The 22,578-nt window shown below is 39.2% G+C and overlaps 1 protein-coding gene across 3 annotated transcripts in view; it reads right to left on the bottom strand.

Annotated features, from left to right (window-relative positions):
* The window catches only part of STK39 (serine/threonine kinase 39), a 302,550-nt gene extending 280,758 nt beyond the window's left edge, over positions 1-21,792 (bottom strand). Inside the window, exon 1 of one of the 3 annotated variants that reach the window (XM_031960518.1) lies at positions 21,428-21,792. In XM_031960518.1, coding sequence (XP_031816378.1) covers positions 21,428-21,617 — 190 coding nt within the window. In that variant the 5' untranslated portion in view covers positions 21,618-21,792. Of the gene's footprint in view, positions 1-2,176; positions 3,154-21,427 lie in introns of those variants that run through there. The other 2 variants (XM_031960519.1, XM_031960521.1) reach the window with 2 other exon arrangements.
* Positions 21,793-22,578: the final 786 nt, after the last annotated feature.

The following is a 22,578-nucleotide window of genomic DNA, read 5'->3' as shown; positions in this document are numbered from 1 at the left end:
TTGTTCATGGAAACATATCTGATTGAATGTGTTAGGAGGCAAGAATCAAACCCAAACCCTACTCTAACATTCTATTCTCCCTTTCCTAATTGGATTATTGAGTTTTATCTGGATTTCCAAAACCCTTATCTTAAAAAGTATCATGAAATTACTTTAAAACAATTGATACCCTGAAACGAATGTTTAAGATGAAGTGTATTCCAGAAATGTGGCAGTGGGATAGGGTTGAAAAGAAAATATTCTTTTTTGTGCAAGGCATTGGCCTAGCTACTATGGAGACACAAAGAAGCCCCCAACCATTGGAGAATGTTATAGAGGTAGGATGGTACAATGACAAGTGGGCTGGACTTGGATTCAAAATATCCCAGGGTCGATCTTCCCTCCATTACTTATTAGCTGTGTGAGCATGAGTAAGTCATTTAATTTCTCTCATCTTCAAGTTCCTCATCTGTAAAATGGGGATAATGACACCTGCAATACAGGGTTAGCATGCAACCCTGTAAGGATTATGTGTTTGTTTTACAAATATATAAAATGTTATGTAAATTTAAAAAAATAAATAAATAAAAACATTCCATATACCACATTTAGACAATGCAAGGCAAGTCCATTTCAAAAATTCAAAGCAAAGTGAATTATAAATTGTTAGGGATCTCTACCCAAGGAGTTATAATGAATAGGATATTGTCTCAGCCTACCCCCAAAATCACCATTTGCAAACTTGTACCTCAATAATTTTAGTTTTTCTTGGGAAAGAGGTAAAGAGAGGATGCATGAAATAGGTAATTACATCCCCCAAAGTGGCATAATAAAGTAGAGAGCAAAGAAAGCAGAAAAAGTAAATCTTGGGTTTTTTTGTTTATTTGTTGTTTTCAATTAATTCCTAAATTGAGGATCCAATTTTATAAAACTTAAAGTCACTCTATTAGTCCGTAAAAATAAGATTACTTACAAATCTACTCTGTTACTATGGGCAATCTGAATTTTCTACCTCCACTAAAGCAATCAAATAGAGATTAACATGCCTTTATCAGTCAAAACCAGGTTACCCAAAGGAAAGCTTGGAAGAGAGATTTAAAGGAATTTTTCCATACTAAAACCACTTCAAATTCTTTAATAAAACAGGTGCTTAATGTTGCTGATCTCTAAAATGTCTATTAATGCAAGATTAAAATACAGAGCTAAAATCTGTAAGAATAAGCATTCCAAAATAAACAAAGCTTCTTTGGTTATCTTTCATAAAAGCAAATATGCCTTTGTCTTTCTTACCAAACCCAAATTCCCCCCAAATGAGAGTCAAGCAGAGTTTGAAAAGGGTGCATCTGAAATCAGATTTCATTTCAACTATCTGAATCCAACAAGTAAGCACTCTCATTTTTTAAAAAGGCAGAGAGCAGATCTGCAGCTGAGCAACCTCAGAGGGCCTGGGGCAGCCCAAGTTCAGAACTCAACAGCCATTCACTATCTCCACCAAAATATCTATCCAGAAAATCACTGTGGGGGGGAGGGGAATCATTAGGAGAAAGGAGGGAGGAGATCAGGAAAAAAAATACCTAGAAACTGACCCCTCCCGGGAATACAAAGCAGCCTCCAGAAATATTCCACAGGGAATTTTTAACATTCCTTCCTTCACCTCTGAAACACAAAACTACTAGCTGCACAATGAAACACTTGGAGTCAGAAATTCCTCCCATCAGATCCATGCAGAAGATAGAGATAAAACTGAATTATCTACAAATTGCTTTGTGTACTGACATGGGAAAATGACTTCTTCCAGTGGCTCCAGGTTCCAGGAGGAGATTTTTGGAACATAATATGGAAAGAGAGAGCCCCCTGTTCCCATTATTCTGACAAAGAGGTAAATCTATTCTACACAGTGTTTTTAAAAGACTTACGCCAAAATAAAAAGTATACTAATACTTCATTAATTCAGAACTCAAGGATTTGAGAATTCAGAATGAGGATGAATTGGTCTTTTTTAGGGGAAAAAGTAATAACAAAATGAATAATGCAGACAAGGAGAAAATGAATGGTTTCCTTGAGGAAGGAGAGAATATCTATTCATTGGGACAAAATACTTTATTACAAAACATTTTTATCTATTCATTAAAGCCAATAAATAGTATCTTAAAATAAGTGCTACTAGAAAAATTGCTAATTTTAATTTAAAACTTACTTCATTAAAGGTCTATACTTTCACTGTTAACCTCCATATCTTCACAGATAATTGCATGTATTACTGCAAGTGAAAAACAAATCAGAACCTTGATGGCCAAACACTGGTGGTCAGTCTTCCCAAGTTCAGCTCAACTTGTCTTCAAATAATACGGAGACAGTTCATCCCCAGGTCCATCCTCAAATCTTTCAGCTTGGAAAGACATGCCAGGGCTCACGTTCCATTGCAAAAAAAAAGGCATCAGAGTAAGGTCTTTGGAAAAAAAATAAACCAATTTTAAAATTCAACACCTACATCACATAATTCTTAAGCTCGTAGATGGAGATTTAAAAAGGACCTCAAAAGTCATGTAGTTCAATCCTTTCATGCTACAGATGTAAAAACTAAGGCCCATAGAGATTAGAGTTGCCTGATATCACAGAGGAAGTGTCAGGAAGTATCTGAAAGCCCAATTTCTGACTCCAACAGTCAATTTATTACTTATTATGATGTAATAAGTTACAACTAATAACTTATTTACTCTATGTCCCTTGCTGAGCTCTTTCACAATTAAGTTTATTCAGATCTATGTATGTGCTGGGAAATTGGTCTATGTCTACATTCTTCATGTGTGATTTTGGTGGCATAATAGAATGTATTTAGTAATGTATTTAAGTATTTATTCCACTTCAAGTCCATCATCTCTTCAGTACAGCATAAAGTGAATAAAAAGATTGCTGGATCTGGAAGTCAGAGGACCTGGGTAAAACACCTCTGAGTCTACCTTATTGGGTTTTGAGTCAATCACAACTTCCCTGAATCTCAGTTTCTTTCTCTGCAAAATGACCTAGATAACTTCTGTGGTCCCTTCCTGTGACAGAGATCTTTGATCCCGTGATCCCTTGCCAAATGCTAAAAAATTGTTTTACAATATTTCACATTAAAAATGAAGACACTAAAATGAGAAATAGTTAGGGGGATGGTTTCTAGGAAATCTGGGAAGACTTACATGCACTGACACAAAGTGAAATGGGCAGAAGAAAAATTTATATAATAATTTTATAAACAATGATCAACCACAATTCTAGAGGATTTAATGGTAAAATATGTTCATGATGAACTCTAGTGTAGACCGAGGCATACTTTGTTGTTCTGTCTTTTTTTTTAACATAGGCAATGTGGGAATTTGTAGTATTTGACAATACGTGTTTATAACAGGTTTTGATTATCTTGTTTTCTCAACTCGAAGCAAAAGGGAGGTGTAAGTAGAAGAGAGGCAAAAATTAAATAAAAGTGAATTTAAAACAAATAAGGTAGCTATGAATGTTTTCAGAATGTTTTTTTTTTTATTAAAACTTTAGGGTGCATTCATTGAAATTAAGAGTTAGGTCAAAGGATATGGAGTTTATATGTTGATCTACAAAAAGATTGCACCAATTTATAACTCCTCCAACCACGTAATAAAACACCTATTTCTCCAAAGCCATCATTAAAAAATTTTCCCCTTTTAATTATTTTTCAAATTTAATGAGTTAGTAATAAGGCTACTTTACATTTTTTTTTTTTAGTTTTTCTAACAAGTGTTTACAATTTGACTTTACTCTTCGTAAAGTATCTCATTACTTTCAATTCTACTTAGTCAACATTTCTCCATCCATTCTATTCTCTGTACTTGCATGGCCACCAAACTAGCTTAGGTTCTGAATTACTCAAATAGCCTCTTAATCAATCTCCTCACTCTCTCCCCTTTTTAACCCATACACCATAAAGAGATAACGTATGAAAACAATGTTCCCAAGAATTAGATCTGACCACATCTCATAGTCCCACCCAAAAACCTTGTGTGGCTCCCAGTGGCCTCTAGGAGGGACCAGAGTCCACAGACTGCTTCTAGTTAACTTGTAGCCTTATTTCACATTACTACCCTACAATCCAAGAAGCAGCTAGCTGGCTCAGGGGATAGAGCGCTAGACATGGAGAGTCAGGAGACCGGAGTTCAAATACGCTCCAGACATTTACAAGCCATGTGACCCTGGACAAGCTCCTTCACCTGTTTGTCTTACTGCACTGAAGAAAGAAACAGCAAACCACCAAGAAAGCCCCATGGCCTACGAGGTCATGAAGAGTCTGACATAGCTGGAGGGCTGAACTACACCCTACAACCTAACCAAACCCTACACACAATCTCCTACTCTGGCACATACACCATGTTGCTGTTAAGTCATTTTCAATCACATCTGACGTTTCCTGATCCCATTTGGGGCTTTCTTGGCAAAGATATTGGAATCGTTTTCCATTTCCTTCTCCAGCTCATTTTACAGATGTGGGAAATGGTTAAGTGATTCGGCCAGGGTCACATACCTATTACATGTCCGAGACAGGATTTGAACTCAGGTCTCCCTGACTCCAGACCCAACACTATCCCCTGTACCACGTAGCTGCCCATTCACAAAATGTCCCCCAAACCTGAAATATATCTGGCTTTTTATAATCTTATCGCACTCTCCAGAAACTACTTTGCATTTATTTATTTTTGTACGCACTAGAATCCCCCAATAAAATAAAAAACATTCTTAAATGTGAGTTTTATTTTAGTTACTACACTCCCAGAACCAGGCTCCTTTTGGGAGGAGATAAGAAGAATGATCTCATTGGTATCCTAGTGAGAAAACATCATCTACCAATGCGGATCAGCACTTTATCTGCAACTTAAAGTCTTAAGTGAACTGCCTGGGATACCGAGAGATTAAGTGATTTACTGAAAGTCACAGAGCCAGTGGGGCAAGAGGCAGGACCGGAGCCCAGGTTTTCCTGACTCAGAAGTCAGCCTCTCTAGCCCCTCTCACCCTGGCAACACAGGAGGTGCCAAATACATCTTCATCTAGCTTATTTTTATCATTGTTTACTTATCCATTGGAAACAGAGTGTGTAAGTTTGCATCATTTCTTTAGAAAATCTGGATGTCAGACCTTTAAACACAGATTTTTCCCAGTCACATTTCTTTTTATTTTGGTTTTGGCTATTGTTCTTGTGACACAGAAATTCGTTCATTTGATAAAAATGAATATCTATTTTGTAGCACAAAAAACATTCAAACAATAAGTTTCATGAATACAAGTTGGGGAAATATGACTAGAACAGCTAAGCTAAAAAATATCTGAGGCTTTTGATGAATTGGATGCTCCATATGAGCTAACAGTGTGATAGCCAAGAAAGCTAGTAGGATCTAGACTGTACAGAGGCGTAGCTTCCAAAAATAGAAGTGACAATCCCTCTGTATTCTGGCCTGGTCTGAATAATTCTCTTCAGTTCTGGGCACCATATTTCACAAAATAAAAGCTAAGAAGCTGGAAAGCCTTGAAAATACAAAGCCATTTATTTGGATTTTATTCAGCAAGTAATGGGGAGCCACAGAAGGTTTTAAATGGGTTAGCATGACCGGACCTACACATGAGGAAGGCTAATTTGGCAGTAGCACTAGGGCACTGGGAGAGCAGCAAAGAAGCTTCTGCACCAATCAGGCATGAGATAATGAGAAGGCCCTGGATAACACTGGCACTTTTGAAAGAACTTGACAACTGGTTAGATGTTTGGGAAAAGGGAGAAGGCATCAAAGATGACCACGAATACAGTTGACAGGAAGACGAGTCATCCTATTGACAAAGAGAATCTGAAAAATGTGACAGTTGGGAAGAAAAATAGTCATTTCAGTTCTAGACATGTTATTAAGGCATTGCAACTGACAATCTCTTCTCATCTCATTTATTTTTTTTTTAAGTTTTGAGTTTCAAATTCATATCATAATCCAGAATTATCATCTTCACAGTCAATTAATAAACAGCTTGCTTTTTGTTCTAATCTAACATGTATTGCATATACCTGGAATTTGATTTTTTCTCCCTAACTAATACACTGATTTATTCTCCATCTACGTAGTTAATATCTTGAGAGGTAATACAGCAAAATTTCACATATACTCCCCTCAATATTGTTTGAAGTTTTGGTGAGGAGAGACAGCAGGGTAGGAGGAAGGGGACTGAATTAAAATCCAATTCACAGTCTACACAAGAAAGTCACTTGTTCCTTTTATAATAAGACAAAACTTGATGAAACTGAAAATGCATCTGTCTAATAATAATAATAGTCAAATGTATTGGATATATATATTAAACAAAAAAAAAAAAAACAAAACCAATAAATTAGGATTTACTCATTACCCTCAAATAACTTTTGCCTATTTCCAAACCCTGCCACCACCAACAGTCAAATATTTGCCACCACTGGAGAAATTCAAAACTATACAACAAGTTGTAAAGGCAACTTCAAAAATGGAGCTTAGAAATGTTTTAACCAAAAGCATTCTTGATGGAAAGATCCCTTTCCAAAGTGACTTCTCAAAGACTTGGGAGAGCTCACTTGACAAGGAAGCTTTGATATTATTTGTTCAACAAAATAATCTTTTATAATCACAGTTCATAAAGTATCTGTCACTGGTATCATAAACTCTTCTCTTCTATGGAGTTCAAGGAGATATTATTAATCTTTTGTTCTACTATACATGAAAATAATTTTCACTTTTTATAATTACCTTTTTAATGTCATAAAAACAATTAGCAGGAAAATATTCATGCACAACACTGTCACCCTTATCACATGAAAATCAACCATCCTGCTAAATATTTAACACTAATGTTTAGTCAAATACATACCCTATCTATATCAGATCACTTAACTAGCTATTTTCAAGGGGCCTTGCAAATTAACCTAAGAATCTGAGAAACATTACTAATTTTTTTTTAAAGTTATTGTAGCTGAGTTTTCCATCTTCTTACCTATAAGATACCCCAATTTTTCAAAAAACAGAAACTGGGGTTCCAACAAGCAGAAAACATTCCGTTTCTCAATACTCAATAAAAGACAAAACTGAATGTTTAATGCTTCTCCCACCACCTGATTTCTATGTAGCTCTGACAAAGGTGGTAAGGTGGTGGTGTTCAGTCATTTCAGTAGTACCTGTATCTTCGTGACCCCATTTGGGGCTCCTCCTGGCAAACATACTGGAGTGGTTTGCCATTTCCTTCTCCAGATCATTTTACAGGTGAGGTAATTGAGGCAAACAGGGTTAAGTAACTTGCAAGTATCTGAAATTAGATTTAAACTCCAGAGCCTGCACTCTATCTGCTGTACCACTACCTAGCTGCCCCTGAAAAAGTTTATCTACATCTTTAAATGACAGAAAAAAATTAAATATTAATAAAGAAATCACAAAACTTAAGAGATGATTCAAAACATCCCTCTATCCTGGTTCAGCAATGTCTTTTTTTTAAACATCAGATTCTCTTTTTCTCACACACATACACAAACACACATGCACATGCACACACACTTTTCCTGTGTCACACAAAGTCACACAAAACCAACTGCCAGCCACCATATCCGACAAGAGCCTCTGCAGCAGCCGGAAGCCATTTCCCCCATCTTCTCCTCAGTGGTCAATCTCCCATCTCAGGCCTTCTTCATTTGGCCTTGCCCCTACCCTCTCCCTCTTAGAATCTCTGAAGGTCAGAGGCCACTTCCTCCAGGAAGTCTTTGAGGGACCCCTCCCAACTCACTCCCCAGATGCTAGTGCTTTCCCCCTAAAGCTAATTTATCTTTCAGTTATTCACTTATGCATATCCTTGTCCCCTCCATTAAAAAATAAACCAGTTACAAGTAGATAATTTTTGCCTTTTGGGGGGAGGAGGGGAGTCACATGTTATCCAAGTGCCTGGATTAAAGTAAATGCTTAATAAATACCAGTTGCGTTGGTTGGTTGATTCTAGCAAGAGGAAAATGTATTTCACTCTTTATTTGTCCTCTTCTCCTATATCTCTCCCAAACTCCTGAATAATTAAGAAAATTAAAGAATTATATCTTTTCCCCCCAATAATGACACTGGTTTAAGGTCAGGCACTACAATTAGGACTCCAAAAATATAAAACAGCCAATGGGGGAGGCAAGTAGAGGGTGTGGAGGGGAGGATTACATAGCTCCCTTCCCTGGAACACCACCATTCATACTAAGAACACAGAGAAAAGAGAGTACAGATTGTTCCTGAATGACCCCAAACAAAATTAATTTAATCTCTCCCTCCGTACACTAGCTCCTCCACCAAAACTTTCTTCTTGTAGAGCAGCCATTTTCATTTGTCCTGTCTCTATAGAAATTAAATTTCTACAAGAGTCCCTTAAATTTAATCCTTAGCATTCTCTAAGAGTGTAAGTAAATTCTGGGCGGCCAACTGTGCTGCAAAGGTTCTGAGCACACAACAGTGAGGACAGAGTGTCATGCAAGGACTAACCCGGCAAAGATGCAGACTCGTTACCAGATTGGTCACAAGGTCATGAAATATTAGGTCACAGCAACTATCAAAAACCATCTACTAAACCAAAGGGAATGTCATTTGTACCAGGCTCCGATAAAAAAACAAATCCTTCAAGTCTATAAACAATCCTCAAAGGATTATCATGTATAAGGAAAATTCACCTGCGTTCACCAGGATCTATAGGAGATTCTCCTATCTAACCTAATAATGAGATGTTTCCAAAAATATAATGGACTACCTCCAGAGAGAATGAGCTTATAGGACTAGTGACTCTGGTCTGGCAGAGAATGGAAAGGCCATCTAGTCCAACCTCCTCATTTCATTGATAGAACTGTAGACCCAGGGAGGTTCCTAACTTCACCCACAGATAATAAATATTAAAAATAAAATCTTAATTAACCCAGGCAAATAGGTGGGTAACTCAAGAATCCCGGGCCCAGAGTCAGGAAGATCTAAGTTCAAATCCACTTACTGGTTGTGTGACCCTGAACAAGTCACTCAATACTATCTGCCTCAGTTTCCTCATCTGTAAAATGAACTGGAAAAAGGAAATGGCAAACTACTCAGTATCTCTGCCAAGAAACACCCCAAATGGGATCACAAAGAATCAGATACAACTGAAACAACCAAACAACTCATAAACTGACTCCCCAGAGTCAGTCTCTTTTTGCACTGTAAGAGATTCTCAATGATAACATCAATTGGATGATGGCATCACTTTTGAGGTTTTTTCCAAACCTAAAATTCTGGATTCTTATTATATTCCTCCTTTGAATAATCAGGAGAGGAAATAGGGAAAGTTAAGTAGATGGCTGAGGCCCTCTTCAACAATTAATTCTGTAATCCATATATAATTCACAATTTTCAATGCTCAAAAAGACCAAATTGTGTAGTTGGAGAGTATATAGCCTTCAGAAGAGCCTTTTTGTCCAGTCCTCTAAACATAAACAGAGATACACTTTGAATAAGTCCACACATAACTGGTTTGGGGTCCAATGAGCCAGGGGCTTATACACCTTTTAAATGTATCCTTTCTCAAAAGGCTGAGTTCAATGCCATTCCTTCTGACCTCTGGTTCCAGCTCTCCTCACCAGCTTCTTGCTATAGTCTTTGTCCTCTCTGAATTATCTCTTACTGCCCCTAAATTTCATGCCACAAAGATTCTATAATCTTTTATCCCAAATCTTGAAAAGCTGCAACTGTGAACTCACTCCCCAAAGAGAGTTATCTCCTTAGTCCCCTGATGCTTGTGGGAAAGACTACATAATGAAAATTACATTTTAAAAAGAAAAGCATACATATATGTGTAATATATATATATATATATATATATGTATCATGTGTGTATATATACATTTCTATCTCTGCTTGGAAGCAGTGACTATTGGAAAGGGCAAGAATTAAAGTCTAATTTTTCAGAAATTTGAAACACTGCTGACTGCCTCTGATAGTAATTAAAACCTTCCCTAGAGAAGCAACTGTTTTTTTCATGATTTTTCCCCCACTAAAAATGCTGCCAAGCCAGACCTTCCCTGTCAGGGTTAAAGGATGGGATAAAAATTGAAATGACTCTGGTCCCCCAGGATATCCATTTCCTATGGAGTAGAGATCCCAGAACTGAGTTTTTCCTACCACAGGGACAGTGAGTCCTTACATTTCACAAGCCTTATCGGTCCCTGTAGCGCTCTGCCATGATCCTTTCAAGAAAAGGTAATGTTTTCCTAAGTTTTTAGAACATTGCTATTGATTTTTGTTTGGGAATGTGGAAGGAGAGCATAGTGTTATGTTCTTCATGAAAATCACAAGCATTTACCAAAACAAAATTTTTTTAAAAAATTTCCAGAGAGATGTAAGAGCTCAACCAGGGAGATTTAAAAAAAAACTCACACTTCAAAACAATCTCCTCATGTCATCAACAGTGTCCTTTTTCAATACACATAAGTATTCAGTGTTCCTCTTAAAATCTGAATTGATTCAGACCAATGCAGACCATACTGAAAGAAACTTTTATGTTGTTTCTGCCTATCTACAGGGACTTCTAAAATCCTAAAATCAGCATCAATGTCAACCCTCAAATACATTAGGAGAAAAGAATTAAAACTAGCTATTCTAAGTAACCCAATAGAAAGGCAATGTTACAGCATTTGGAGGCAACAATATTAATTAATCATGAGACAAAATCTATAGCTATTTTAGAAATTCTTTAAAAATAACCCTGTTTTCATTCAGATGTATGATAGGACCCATACAGTCTTCAAGATTCCAGGACTGTTACCAAGAAAATTAGTTTTATGTAATTTGGATCACAGTGATGATCTTGAAAAGCATCAGGATAAAGTGGATAAAGCCCCTGACAGAAACTCAGAAATTCCTGAGTTCAGCTCCCCTTTGACACTTACTAGTTGTGTTGACAAAAGAAAAAGCACTTATTCCCATATATTAGCAACAGCAGAGCACTTGGCAGATGTAGCATGTGGTGTTATAAGTTACTGGTGTCAAACTCAAAGCATGAAACCCAACATAGGGATCCCTGCTGGTTACATATTGACTTAGAAAGCCCCCTGTTAATATTATCTATGTTCTAGTGTCTTTATTTTTCTAAATGATTCATCTCAATTTCTTTTTAATCTGGTTCTGGCATCCAGGAATGCAGTGGGCCTGGCAGGCTGTATGACTGACACCTCTGCTCTAAGTGACATAATTTAAGTACTATTGTGGGAGGGTTGAGCTGATAAAGGTGAGAGGTAAAGATAGTTTTGTGAACAAACTCAAGAATACCTAAGCACACAGGCCTTGGTCCTGGCAAATGGCCAGCTGTGCAGTCTACTACTCATGTTTCATTTTCCCACTCAATTTTACTGAGTAGAGAAAGTCAATTCTTGTCGATGGCCAGCTTTCTCCAAATGGGTACTGCAAAAGGTTAAAAAAAATTTCAGAATATTGTTAATATTTCTTGAGAAAAGTGCTATATAAATAGTGTTATTATTACACCTGTATGGGAATTGTTATCCCCAGGCAGACACACACATTGATTCTACTAAGACAGTAATTATAAAATTCATTGAGGTCAGTGGACCATATCCCACCTGCTAGCTTTATTGCTCTTCCTTTCCACTGACAGAAAGAAAGTTTGGCAAAACAGAAAGAACACAAAGCTAGGAATCAAGAGATTTGTGCTTTAGTCCTAATTCTGGGACAAGTAGCGCGATCTTAGGGACAAAGCACAGCTTCCCAGGAGTTAAAGGGGCCTAAATAATCTTTCAAGCAATCAACTGACAAACAACCACAAATTGTTCTAAGCTCAGAGGACACAAAAAGAAGTGGGACAGTTCTGGCCCCAAAGAAGCTTAAAATCTAAAGATGATTTAGCAAAGACCTCTAAAGCCCCTTTGTATTATAAAATTCTACATTAGCATTTATTTGACCATCATAAATTGTCTCTCAGGGTTCCCTTTCCCCAGATTTTATCAAAAAAGGATAGAATTTAAACCAATTATAATGGAAAGAAATTACTCAAGCAACAAGGGCCAGAGATACTCAGTACAAGTTAACAAGAAACATCCAGAATCCAAGTTAGGGGAGCCACCTCTCCTTTCCATGCTAGTCATCCTTTTCAAGATTTGGTCTAATAAGAGAAAAAACAACCAGAATGTTCCTCCATCACTGACTTTAATAGTAATCTTTAAGAAATCAATTCAGGGATATTCTTGCTTCTTCAAATATCTCAACCTCAACTAAGAATCCTAAGAGATAATAGAATACTCCAATGGCCTTAGCCTCCAAAATAATTCCAAAAAAGTCCTGGCACTTATATGGCAAAATTAATCAATACCAACTCTGTCATCTTAATTTTTCAGACAAATTATTTTTAATATTAATATATTACTTAGCCCCAATAGTCTTTTTCCAAAGACCAAAGATTGGCCACATAATGGTCATAAATATTAATGTTTCATCTGGAACAGACATATTAAAAATGACTAACAGATGAAATTTAAAAAGATTAAGAACCATAGTCCAAGCATTGTGCTAAGCACTAGACACAAAACAGAAAAGCAAGACGATCACTGCTCTCAAGGGTCTCAAATTCTAATTAAAGGAGACAAACTTTGGCTGCACAGCAGATGGAAAGGTAGTCCTTAGGGTGCAAAATCTTTTCCACTAGGCATTAACCTGGCAAAAAAAAAAGGTAGTTTTCTTTTGGTTTGCTTGAGGGTTTTTTTGGTCACCTCTCTGATTTTATTAGTTTAGGGAGTTCCTGAAGAGGACTTTTCTACCAATGCTAATTGGCAACAATTCTGTGAATTTTATTAATCTAAGAGGGTCACATAGGATGAATAAGAGAGAGGACTTGTCTTTCTGATCAAAGGCCCACTCTTCTCTATCCATTTTTTCATTTACTGTTCTATTCTATTTAGAAGTATCAAAGATCTAACACCTACCAGGGCTTCCAAGCCTTCTGAAGATCAAGCATCCCAAATTATGGTTTATATAATCCCACAATATGAAGAAAACTTTTTAAGATTTTATTTCTATTAGTTTTTTAATGCTCAAAAATCTTCCTGAAATAATAGGTTTTAGTATAATCTCAACTCAGCAGATGGCTAGTGAGAAAAAACTTGTAATATATTCCAGTATCCTCACCTAGAGCTACAAGATACTAAATTGGAACTTAATCAAAGAACTGCAGACTTGGCAGGGACCTCCCTAGCCATCTAGTAAAACTCACCACCTGAAAATGAATTCCATTTACAACCCTCCAATATACTCCAAATCTCTTTTTTCAAGCCCAATGACCATACCACAGATGAATCTCTTCTCATCTCCTCTCTCTTCCACTCATCTTTCCCTTCTCCAATCTAAACTAAACAATACTGTTAGATAAGTATGCTTAGTGTATAACTCTTGATTCCAAAAGATGTAAGGTCCTCTAGAAGAAAAGAGTGGAAACTCCTTGGATAGTAGGAGCTATTTTTATTTTTTGTTTGTAGAGTTCCACTACATTTTTGATAGACCCAGGATCAATTTAATTTAGATAGTTCCCTCAGTAATAAAAACTAAAGCTCAGCCAAGTCTGCCAATCTCATATACTTCTTGTTCATAATCTTCCAGAAGTCAACACAAAGTGCTAGAAGCCTTCCTTATTATCATCTGACATTGAAGATACCATGAGATCACTCAGGGTATCATCCACTTGTTAAATCTTACCCTCACAATGTGATCAGTCCATTTTTTTTTTCTTGCACCCATTTTCCTAATAATATCAAAGTTCCCCATTTATTTGTTACTGGCTGAGCTAACTATAAGCCTCACAACTGCTCTCTGTGATTTTCATTTTCTATATCAAAATGGCATCTAGGACACAAGTAAGAAATGTTTGCTGAGAATGTCATTTCCTTGCTCAAAAATTTTAAATGGCTCCGTATTGTCTAAGGAAATAAATCAATCAAATCTAGAAAAAAAAACTAGCTGGTCTACACTTACACAGACTTCCAATTTTTCAAAGTTCCACAATTAGACAAAGCCTGTGAAACTTCTCTAACAAAGTATAATGACCTGTCCCACCCCTCCCTGATATCAAAGATCATATTTTTAAAGAGAAATCCTGAAAATCATTTTTATTAAAAACTGTCATAATGCTATGTTTAAACATAACTATCTGAGCACTGAACCAGACTAAATCAAGTCATTTAATGATGTAAAATAGTCTCTTTCCAGAAGAGGAAAACCAGTATTCTCCCACAGCAGATACTATAGGGAAATTAAACAACTATGATTTTTGATGACTAAAAAGAGAGCCAAATCTGTGGTATAGAAAACAGCAAGCCAATATTTTCCTCAATACTTTTAACCAAGAATTCCTACCACCAAAGCTACTTCTAAAACCCACTTTCCCACAGATTAGGTTTTTTATTCTTCCTATAACCTGATTTCTCTCCCATTCTTACTTCTAAATATAGCTCAAGTGTGTTTAGGAGGCAAAAAAAAAAAAAAAAAAGCCTAGAATTAAGTAACATAGACCTGCCTCCTGCAACCACCTAGACTTCCACAACCCTACCCTCACTCCCTACCCCACCTCCCAAAAAAACTTGCAAAAGTAACTAGTAAAGAAAAAATTAAGGCAGAGAAAACAGGATGTTCTGCTCTGGACTACAGAGATTCAAAGAAAAAAATCCCTATTAGTGTGTGCTTCATCCTCTCTTAACTATACCTCTTCTTGCTTTGACTTCAGAAAACTCCCTTCATGGATTCACATGACACTGAATATTGGAGCTGGAGAAGACCTCAAAGTCAATCACTCCAATGCCCTCATTTAAGAGAAAGAAAATTCTTCAGGCCCCACCTCCGATCACCTACCGAAAGGACCAGGAAGGCAGAAATCACTAGAATTGCTTACCCTTGCTGTGTGGGGATTAATGAGCTAATTTCTGCAAAGCTCTTTGAGCTGATTGGCTAAAAAGCCCTAAATAAGCATGATCATTAAACAATACAGGTCTGCAAAACCCCAGCAGGGAATTTTTTTTTTTTTTAAATTCAAGCAATGTTTCCCCCTTCAAGGGAAAGAGGCCTTTCTGGTTTGCATGAGGACTTTACCTAAAAGCAAATTTCTCTGGCCTCTCTCAACAGTTAGCTGTTCTTCCTGCCAACATGGCAACCTGAACAGAGTGAACTCAGAGGTAGAAGAAAACTGCAGTCCCAGCAGACGGCTGGCTGCATCCTTTTTTAGAATTCTAGGATGTTCACTCCTCTCTACAGCAGCCTCTGCAAAATTTGTGGAGCAGGCAAGTGACAATGCAAGCAACAGGCCAAACTGTCCAACACTCCATGGATCTTTCCAAGCAAATGCAACAGAAAGGAAATGGGGGGGCGGGGGGGGGGGCGGTAGGATATGGGTTCAAATTCCAGGTTTGCCACTTACTTCTTTGGACAATTCACTTAAAACTCTCAGGGCCTTGGTTTCGTCATCTATAAAATATGGAATTTGGACTAGATGGTCTCTAAAGGTTTCTTAGAGCTCATACAATTTTTCTTCATTGTCACCCAGTTCTGCAGTAAAGAGTATAATAACGAATGTTTATGTAGTTTTTCAAGATCTGTAAATACATTTGCACATATTCTTATACTAGCTATTAATATCTCTATTACAGGGAAGGAAACTGAGGTTAACTGAAGTTGAACGATCTGCCCAGAATTTGCATTCTATGAAGGGCAGAACTGAGCAACTTCTAGGTTCCCTGACTCTCCATTCTGATGTTAGCAGAGAAGAGAAGGAAACTACAGCAGCAATCTCTCTCCTCACTTCAGTCTTTCTTGATTGGAAGTCAATCTATTTCCTTACCACAAATCCTGTCCCAAAAATCATTAAGAATCTAAAGTCAGCAAATCACCGTTCTTAATAACAGTATTTCAATGATCTCTCCTTTCATCAGTATGTGTAAAGGGTCCACCAGTGCACACCATAAAACCCTTTCTGGCTCTGTTGATGGCTTTTGTGAATAACCAAGGCTGGAAAAAAAAAAAAAAATCATTGCCTGATGGATAGTCTCTCTGGTAATGACTTTTTTTTTCCCCCCAACTGGAGACAAGCCTCTTATAATTCTCTCTGGACAGTATGACAGTGCCACAACATTTTTACAGCACATTAAGGCTTACAAAGAGCTTTCTTAGTAATCCTATGAGAATATTGCAAGTATATATACTCACTTAAAGAATGGGATTCACAAAATGTCAGAACTAAAATACAAACTAAGATTTCTAGTTAACCTGCCTAAAACTTCAAGGATCTCTCCAAATAAATGCAACAGAAAGGAAATGTGGGGAGTAAGATGTGGGTTCAAATTCCAGATTTGCCACTTATTTCTTTGGACAATTCACTTAAAACTCTCAGGGCCTTGGTTTATTGAACTATATGGCACAAGGAATCACTATTGTGAGGAACATTTCAAAGAGAATCCAAACCCATTCCTGTTTGAAGGCTGCCAACCAAGTAGTTCCAAAAGACCTTGCCACATTATAAAAATAAGTCTAACAGCACTTACCTCACTGGGTTGGTGTGAAAATCAAATTGCATAATAGCTGTAAAGTGCTTTACCAACTTTAAAGCATTATAAAAATGTTAGCTCTTACTATTATTATTATATCATTGTCAATAATAAGAGGAACAATTTTTAAAAAGCATCTTCATACCAAACTAAGTCATGTATTGAAAAAGAAGCCAGTACTGCTTTAAAGCAGTGATTCTCAAACTTTTTGGTCTCAGGACCCCAAATATTTTATACTCATAAAAATTACTAAGGATCCGCCAAAGAGCTTTTAAAGCAAGTTTATATGGGTGAGTTATGCTTCAATATTTACTTTACTAGAAATTAAAGTGATATTGTTATGAAATAATCTTGATCTCACTGAAAAGATCTCAAGGACCTCCAACCCAAGTCCCTAGTCCTACTTACCTAAAGCTCAAATTTAAAGGTTTCTCAAAATGACTTTTAGAAGTGAAAACAAAACCAAAGCTAAATTTGTACTAAAACATAGTAGTACAAATGTTTCTTCAAATAAATATGGTTTCCTTCAACATAAAGCAGTAAAAAGAACATGGAAAGAATACTGGATAAATTATGTATTCAAAGGAAATAAAAATTTATACATTTTCAAAGTATCGTAGAATTTGAGGTAGAAAGGTCCTCAAAAGTCATTTATCTAATACCTCTTTTTATAGAGGAATAGACTCAACAACTTCACAAGGACATGGTAGGGAAGAGGTAGCTAGGTGACAGCTGATCTGGTAAAGATTTAGGGAGTTTTGTGGACCACAGGCTCAAAATATTAACAATGTGATAGGGAAAGCCAATCAATCAATGAGCATGTACTAAGGGCAACCAAAAAAAAAAAAAAAAAAAAAAAAAAAAGCTAATGCAATCTTAGGCTGCATTAAAGGAGACAAATATCCACAATGAAAGTGGTAGACATGTCTCTGATACCCTCTGAAATATCTTCCAACTCTGAAGTTCTGCAATTCTAAAGCTTTGTATAGCATTATCCAACAAATAAACAAGATTAAGCCTAATTCCAGAGTACAGTCTAGTTCCTATTTCAAATACTATCAAAAATTTAAGTGATAGAAAATAGCCACAAGGGACAACAAATAAAAGCTAAGAGGCAAATCAGTGCATAAATCAAATGCATAAAGTAGGAAAAGAATATATCTCTGGTTAAATTTTCCCATGAACTACAGGCTTTTCTCCACTGAACTACACCTGTGAAAGTTTTTTCAGTATATCTTTTTCCTGGCTTAAAAAAAGATTAGATTAAAAAAAAGGTAAGATAAAAATTCAGTTAGAAAGACTGATAAATACTATAAGTAGATTTAAACTAGAAAATAAAATAGGGGGAAAGAAAACATGCAAGCAGAAAGGCAAACCTGAAAAATGATCTAACTCAAGAAAATATTTGGAAGCAATGAAGATAAAAGTGACAATGCAATGCAATGAGCAATAATCTAATACTCTATTTCAGGAAATCACATTCCTGTGATTTCTCAATTCAATAAGCATTTATTTTACGGAAAATCCGGAATACAAGAGACCAATTGTAAAGAGACAGGATTCACAGGATGCCAACAGGAGGCACACAGGTATTACTCAAAAGTTTTTGTGATTCCCTTATTATTCTTTGTTTTTCAAATCAAAGCTGATTAAATTATAATAAAGACTAATTGTTTTATAAAAGCAGCTTTTTTAATATTTATGAAAACAAATGAAGATAAAGGAAGAGTATGAAAGAAATGGAAATTTCCTTCACCTACTTATATTTGTATTAGAAATGCCTAGTTAAAGAAATATTTAAAATATGCTATGATTAAGATACTGACAACTAAAGAAATGATAGATTTTTAGCCTCTCCCAGGTATAATCCCTCAATTTACTTCAGGTAGTTTTAGCCTGCAACAACTTCTAAATTGATAGAATCATTTTCTCACAGACTTTCAACAACTAAAAGGATAAAAGTTTATTTTCAGACTAAGGTAACCTATTTTGATAAGATAAAAAAAAAAAAAAAAAAAAGCAAACCACCACTTAACTTGGGTTGTTTAAAACAATTCTCTTCTGAGCCTGAAATTCAAACTTCTGCAGAGAAGTAACAATAGAAAAAAGTATTCTGTGCCACACTGGAAAGTTAAAACACAATTACTTGTCTCTCCTATCCAAATAGGAATTTCTGAGCCTCCTGCTGGTCACAGTTTATACTGTTGGAGAGTGATATCATATGACACCTGCTGTATGGTGGTTCCAGAGCAAAAAGACTTTAAAACTAGAATTCCCATTGAAAAAGGTTCACTGTCTAACTTTAATGTGCAATGATTAGCTAAAAAAGCACTATTCTTTAAGCTTGGGAGAAATGAGTTTATACTGATACCCTATAAATATTAATTACTCCCCTGCAAGACCTAAATCTACCTATTTAATTCACCATGACATAGCTGCCACATTATAGTTTGTCCTTTCATCAAGTACACTCAATGAAAAAGAATCAAAAAATTTGCAGCATTAACAAAATAGGGAAATGAGTGAAGTTGTGCAGTCAGGCCAAGATATTAAACAAGCTTCTGTCCTTAAACTTTCTCAAGAAAATGGGGTAAATTTTCATTAATCAATTAATCCATAACATTATTACAAAAAGAAACAACTACTTTAAATTTAATTTAAATTATTTTGATAAAAGGTGCAAAAAATTTTCTAGTGGTTCACAAAAGATCAATTCAAATAAGCATTCATTTTTAAAATATATGGGCTGTAAATGAAATATGCCTAATACTATCGATTTCTTTTTTGCACAAATTATTTCAAAGAAATATCACATCATTAATACTATTAAAAACAATAGGACCCAACTAAAAGATGTCCAAACTCCTGGACTTCCAAATAATAGTATAATATTAATACTATTTATACTAATATGAATAATATTACCAACTAGTTTTTTGGTGTTTTTTTAAAAATCATTCAAACGGTAAGCTTGAGAGAGAGAAATGAATCTTTAGCAGGTATCTGTTCCAAACTTCGAATAAGCGTGAAATTTCAAAGACCTTTTCTTGAGTTTCAAAAGTGTGGAAAAATTTCTATAGCTTCCTTTCTCATGCCCACCCTTTATGGAAAGAGGACATAAATATAAAGAGAGAAACGGACGGAAGCAATATATCAAAATCTACGGATACAACTCGACTTTGTGAGTCTTTTTTTACATAATGTGGTAGAATGAATAAAGCATTCTCTTTAAGAATAAGACCTGTGTTATAATCACGCCTTTGAAAAAAAAACCATTTGAGACATTTAGCTTCTCAGGACCCGAAAGTTGTTGACCTGCATTGAAGGAGTTTCCATACCAGAAGCACCTATCCCTACCCCCTCAGAATCTGTATCCCCAAGAAACATTTCTGTCTTTAACTGCTGCACAAGACTGCATGCAAGCTCCATCAAGTATTTCCTTCCCTCCTCTGCCCTAGCTCTGTGAGGTACCCACTTCCTCCAATCCTAAATAGTGCACATTTACAAAGAAGATGATAAAGTTCCCAAAGTTGGAACAAACCTGTAAAAGAAAAGGGATATTAGACAAAAGTAAAGGTCATAAAAAAAGATGTGAGTAGGAAAGTTCTGAAACACTTCTCCATCACTGTTTAATTAAAGACTCTCATGCCCACCGACAGGAGCATGGCCACAAACCTGGGTGGGCAGAGAAGGTGGGGAAGGCAGGAGGAGGAGCGCCCCTCAGGCCACCTAGGTTTCCCTTCTTGCGTTTCTGACTGTCAGCGAACCAGCCCTACCACCAGCCCGAGCAGAAATTAGCCTAGCCCTTCCCATTAAAGACCCGAGCGAGATCACATCCGGCCCCAGCGAAGAACTTTCTCAGGTTTTCAAAACCGCGAGCTACGGCTGAGTTGGCGAGCCGACTCCGAGGCACCCCCACCCCCCAGAGGCCGGGAGACTGAGCGCGGGCGGGTGGAGTAAGGTTTCACTGCTCGCAGCCCAGCAGCCCGGCGCTGGACCAGCAAGCGAGGGCGGCAGCATCAGAGCGCAAGGGCACGGGCACCGCGCCCCCATCCTGGGCAAGGCGCAACGCCCAGCACGGGCAGGCGCGCTTGGCAGAGGCAGCAGGGAAAGGGGATGGGAGAGAGACGGAGACAGGCAGAGGCAGACAGAGGAGGAGGGAGAGAGAGAAAGGGAGGAAGAGTGAGCCGGCCGGCGTCGTGTTCAGAAGCGAAGCATCTTCTCCACCTCACCCCGCCCAGTCCCAGCGCCCGCCGCCCCAGCCACACAGGAAAACACAAATCCAGTCTCCGAGGGAAGGCTCCTCTCTCCCAGTCCCCTCCTCGCTCTGCCCGACCGCAGACATAAGCCAAAACTCAGGCAGTCAGGTTAAAAGGCCCTGCAGCGAGGGGAAGGCAGACAGCCGCAAGAGTTACGGTCCCCGGAGCGTACGCCAGGGGAGGGGAGCCAAAAGGGAGCAGCTGCGGAAACAGCTGTATGCAGGCGACCCCCCTCCCCCCGCCCCCTCGAACATCTGGAAGGGGCTTCTCGCTTCCCTGGGGACCCGGAGGAGGAGGAGGAGGAGGAAACCCGTCCCCTCTTCACTCCCCCCCGGCCGCCGCGGACTCGGGAGATAAAAGTTTGCACTCTGCGGCTTGTCTGCAGTGCGAGTCACATCCGCCGCGCTCAAGCGCTCCCACAGACCGGCCTTCTGCACCAAGAGGCTCCCGGGGGATGCGGGGGGAAAAGCCGGTAGGCCGCGAAAGCCGGCTGCCCGCGCCCCCTCCTCCCAGTCCGTGTCCTCCCTGTCCTCGGGGCGTGCATGCATGCATGCACTCACCCCACCCATCCGCCCAGCCTCCCTCCCGGCCCGGTCGCACCACTGACCGATCACCTCCTGCAGCTCATACGCGTCCCTGCAGATGGGCCAGCCCACGGCCTGGGCCGCCGAGGCCGCCCCGGCCGCCGCCGCCGCCGCCGCCGGAACCGGGGCTGCCGTGGCCGTGGCTGTCGCCGTAGCCACCGGGGCTGCTTGCTGGGGCTGGACGTGTACGGGAGACTCGCCGGGCTCCGCCATGATGCTGCTGGAGAAAAAGGGGGTGGGGGGTTGGGGTGGGGGGGAGGGAAGAGGCGCCCCGAGCAGCCAACGACCTTCTTGCTACTCCTAACTTCCCTTCCTTCCCGGCCGACACCTTTCACCCGGGCTCGCGCACTCCCTCCCTCCCCTGCCTGACGCCCGCCCGCCGCCCGCCGCCCGCCTGCCTGGGCCAGCCACAAGGGGAGAGGCTGAACACACCGCGGGGAGGAGGGAGGGAGGGAGGGAGAAGAGAAGAAGGGAGGGAGGGGAAGAATGAAGAAGAGGGAGGAGATGAGGGAGGAGGAAAGGGAGGGGGGAGGACTGGGAGAGGAAGAAGGAGGAATGGGAGGGGGAGGAGGACGAGGAGGAGGAGGGAGGAGATGAAGGAAGAACGAGGAGGAGGAGGAGGAGGAGGAGGAGGCGGTGGCAGCTACCGCTCCGCGCTCCCCGCTCCCGCTCCCGCTGCGGCTGGCTGCGGAGGCTGCTGCCGCCGCTCTGCCAGCGCCACCCGCTCCTGCCCCCGCGAAGAGCCGAGAGAGGGAGGGCTGCTAGGTCATTTGCATTAGCTGGGAGACTTGCTAGGCTAGGTAGCTGGGCCTCGGAGGGGGAGAGGGGGGGCCAGAAGGGAAGCTGAGGAGAAAGAAGTTTCCATTTACTGAAGAGCGGCAGCCCTAGGGATTTCTTTTTTCTTTTTCTTTTCCGGTTTATTTATTTAGTTTTAATATCTTCACGATCTCACGCGCCCCTCTCCTTCCGAGGCCGGGGGGGGAGCTGAGAGGGAGGGGGTGGGCGATAGGGACGCTAGCCGGGCCTCATCCTGATTCCTGGCGAGGAGCTGGCTTCGAACCCTCGGCCGGGCGAGGGGACCCGGAACGCTGAGACCCGTCACCCCCATGATAAGGAAATGAAGGCCTATTAAAATGGTAGCGAAGGGAGCGACCGCAAGGCACAATTTTTTTTT

The sequence above is a fragment of the Sarcophilus harrisii genome, chromosome 3 (assembly GCF_902635505.1).
Source record: "Sarcophilus harrisii chromosome 3, mSarHar1.11, whole genome shotgun sequence".
NCBI lineage: Eukaryota > Metazoa > Chordata > Mammalia > Dasyuromorphia > Dasyuridae > Sarcophilus > Sarcophilus harrisii.
Note: the sequence above shows the minus strand (reverse complement) of the source record. Positions and strands in the feature narration are given on the sequence as shown.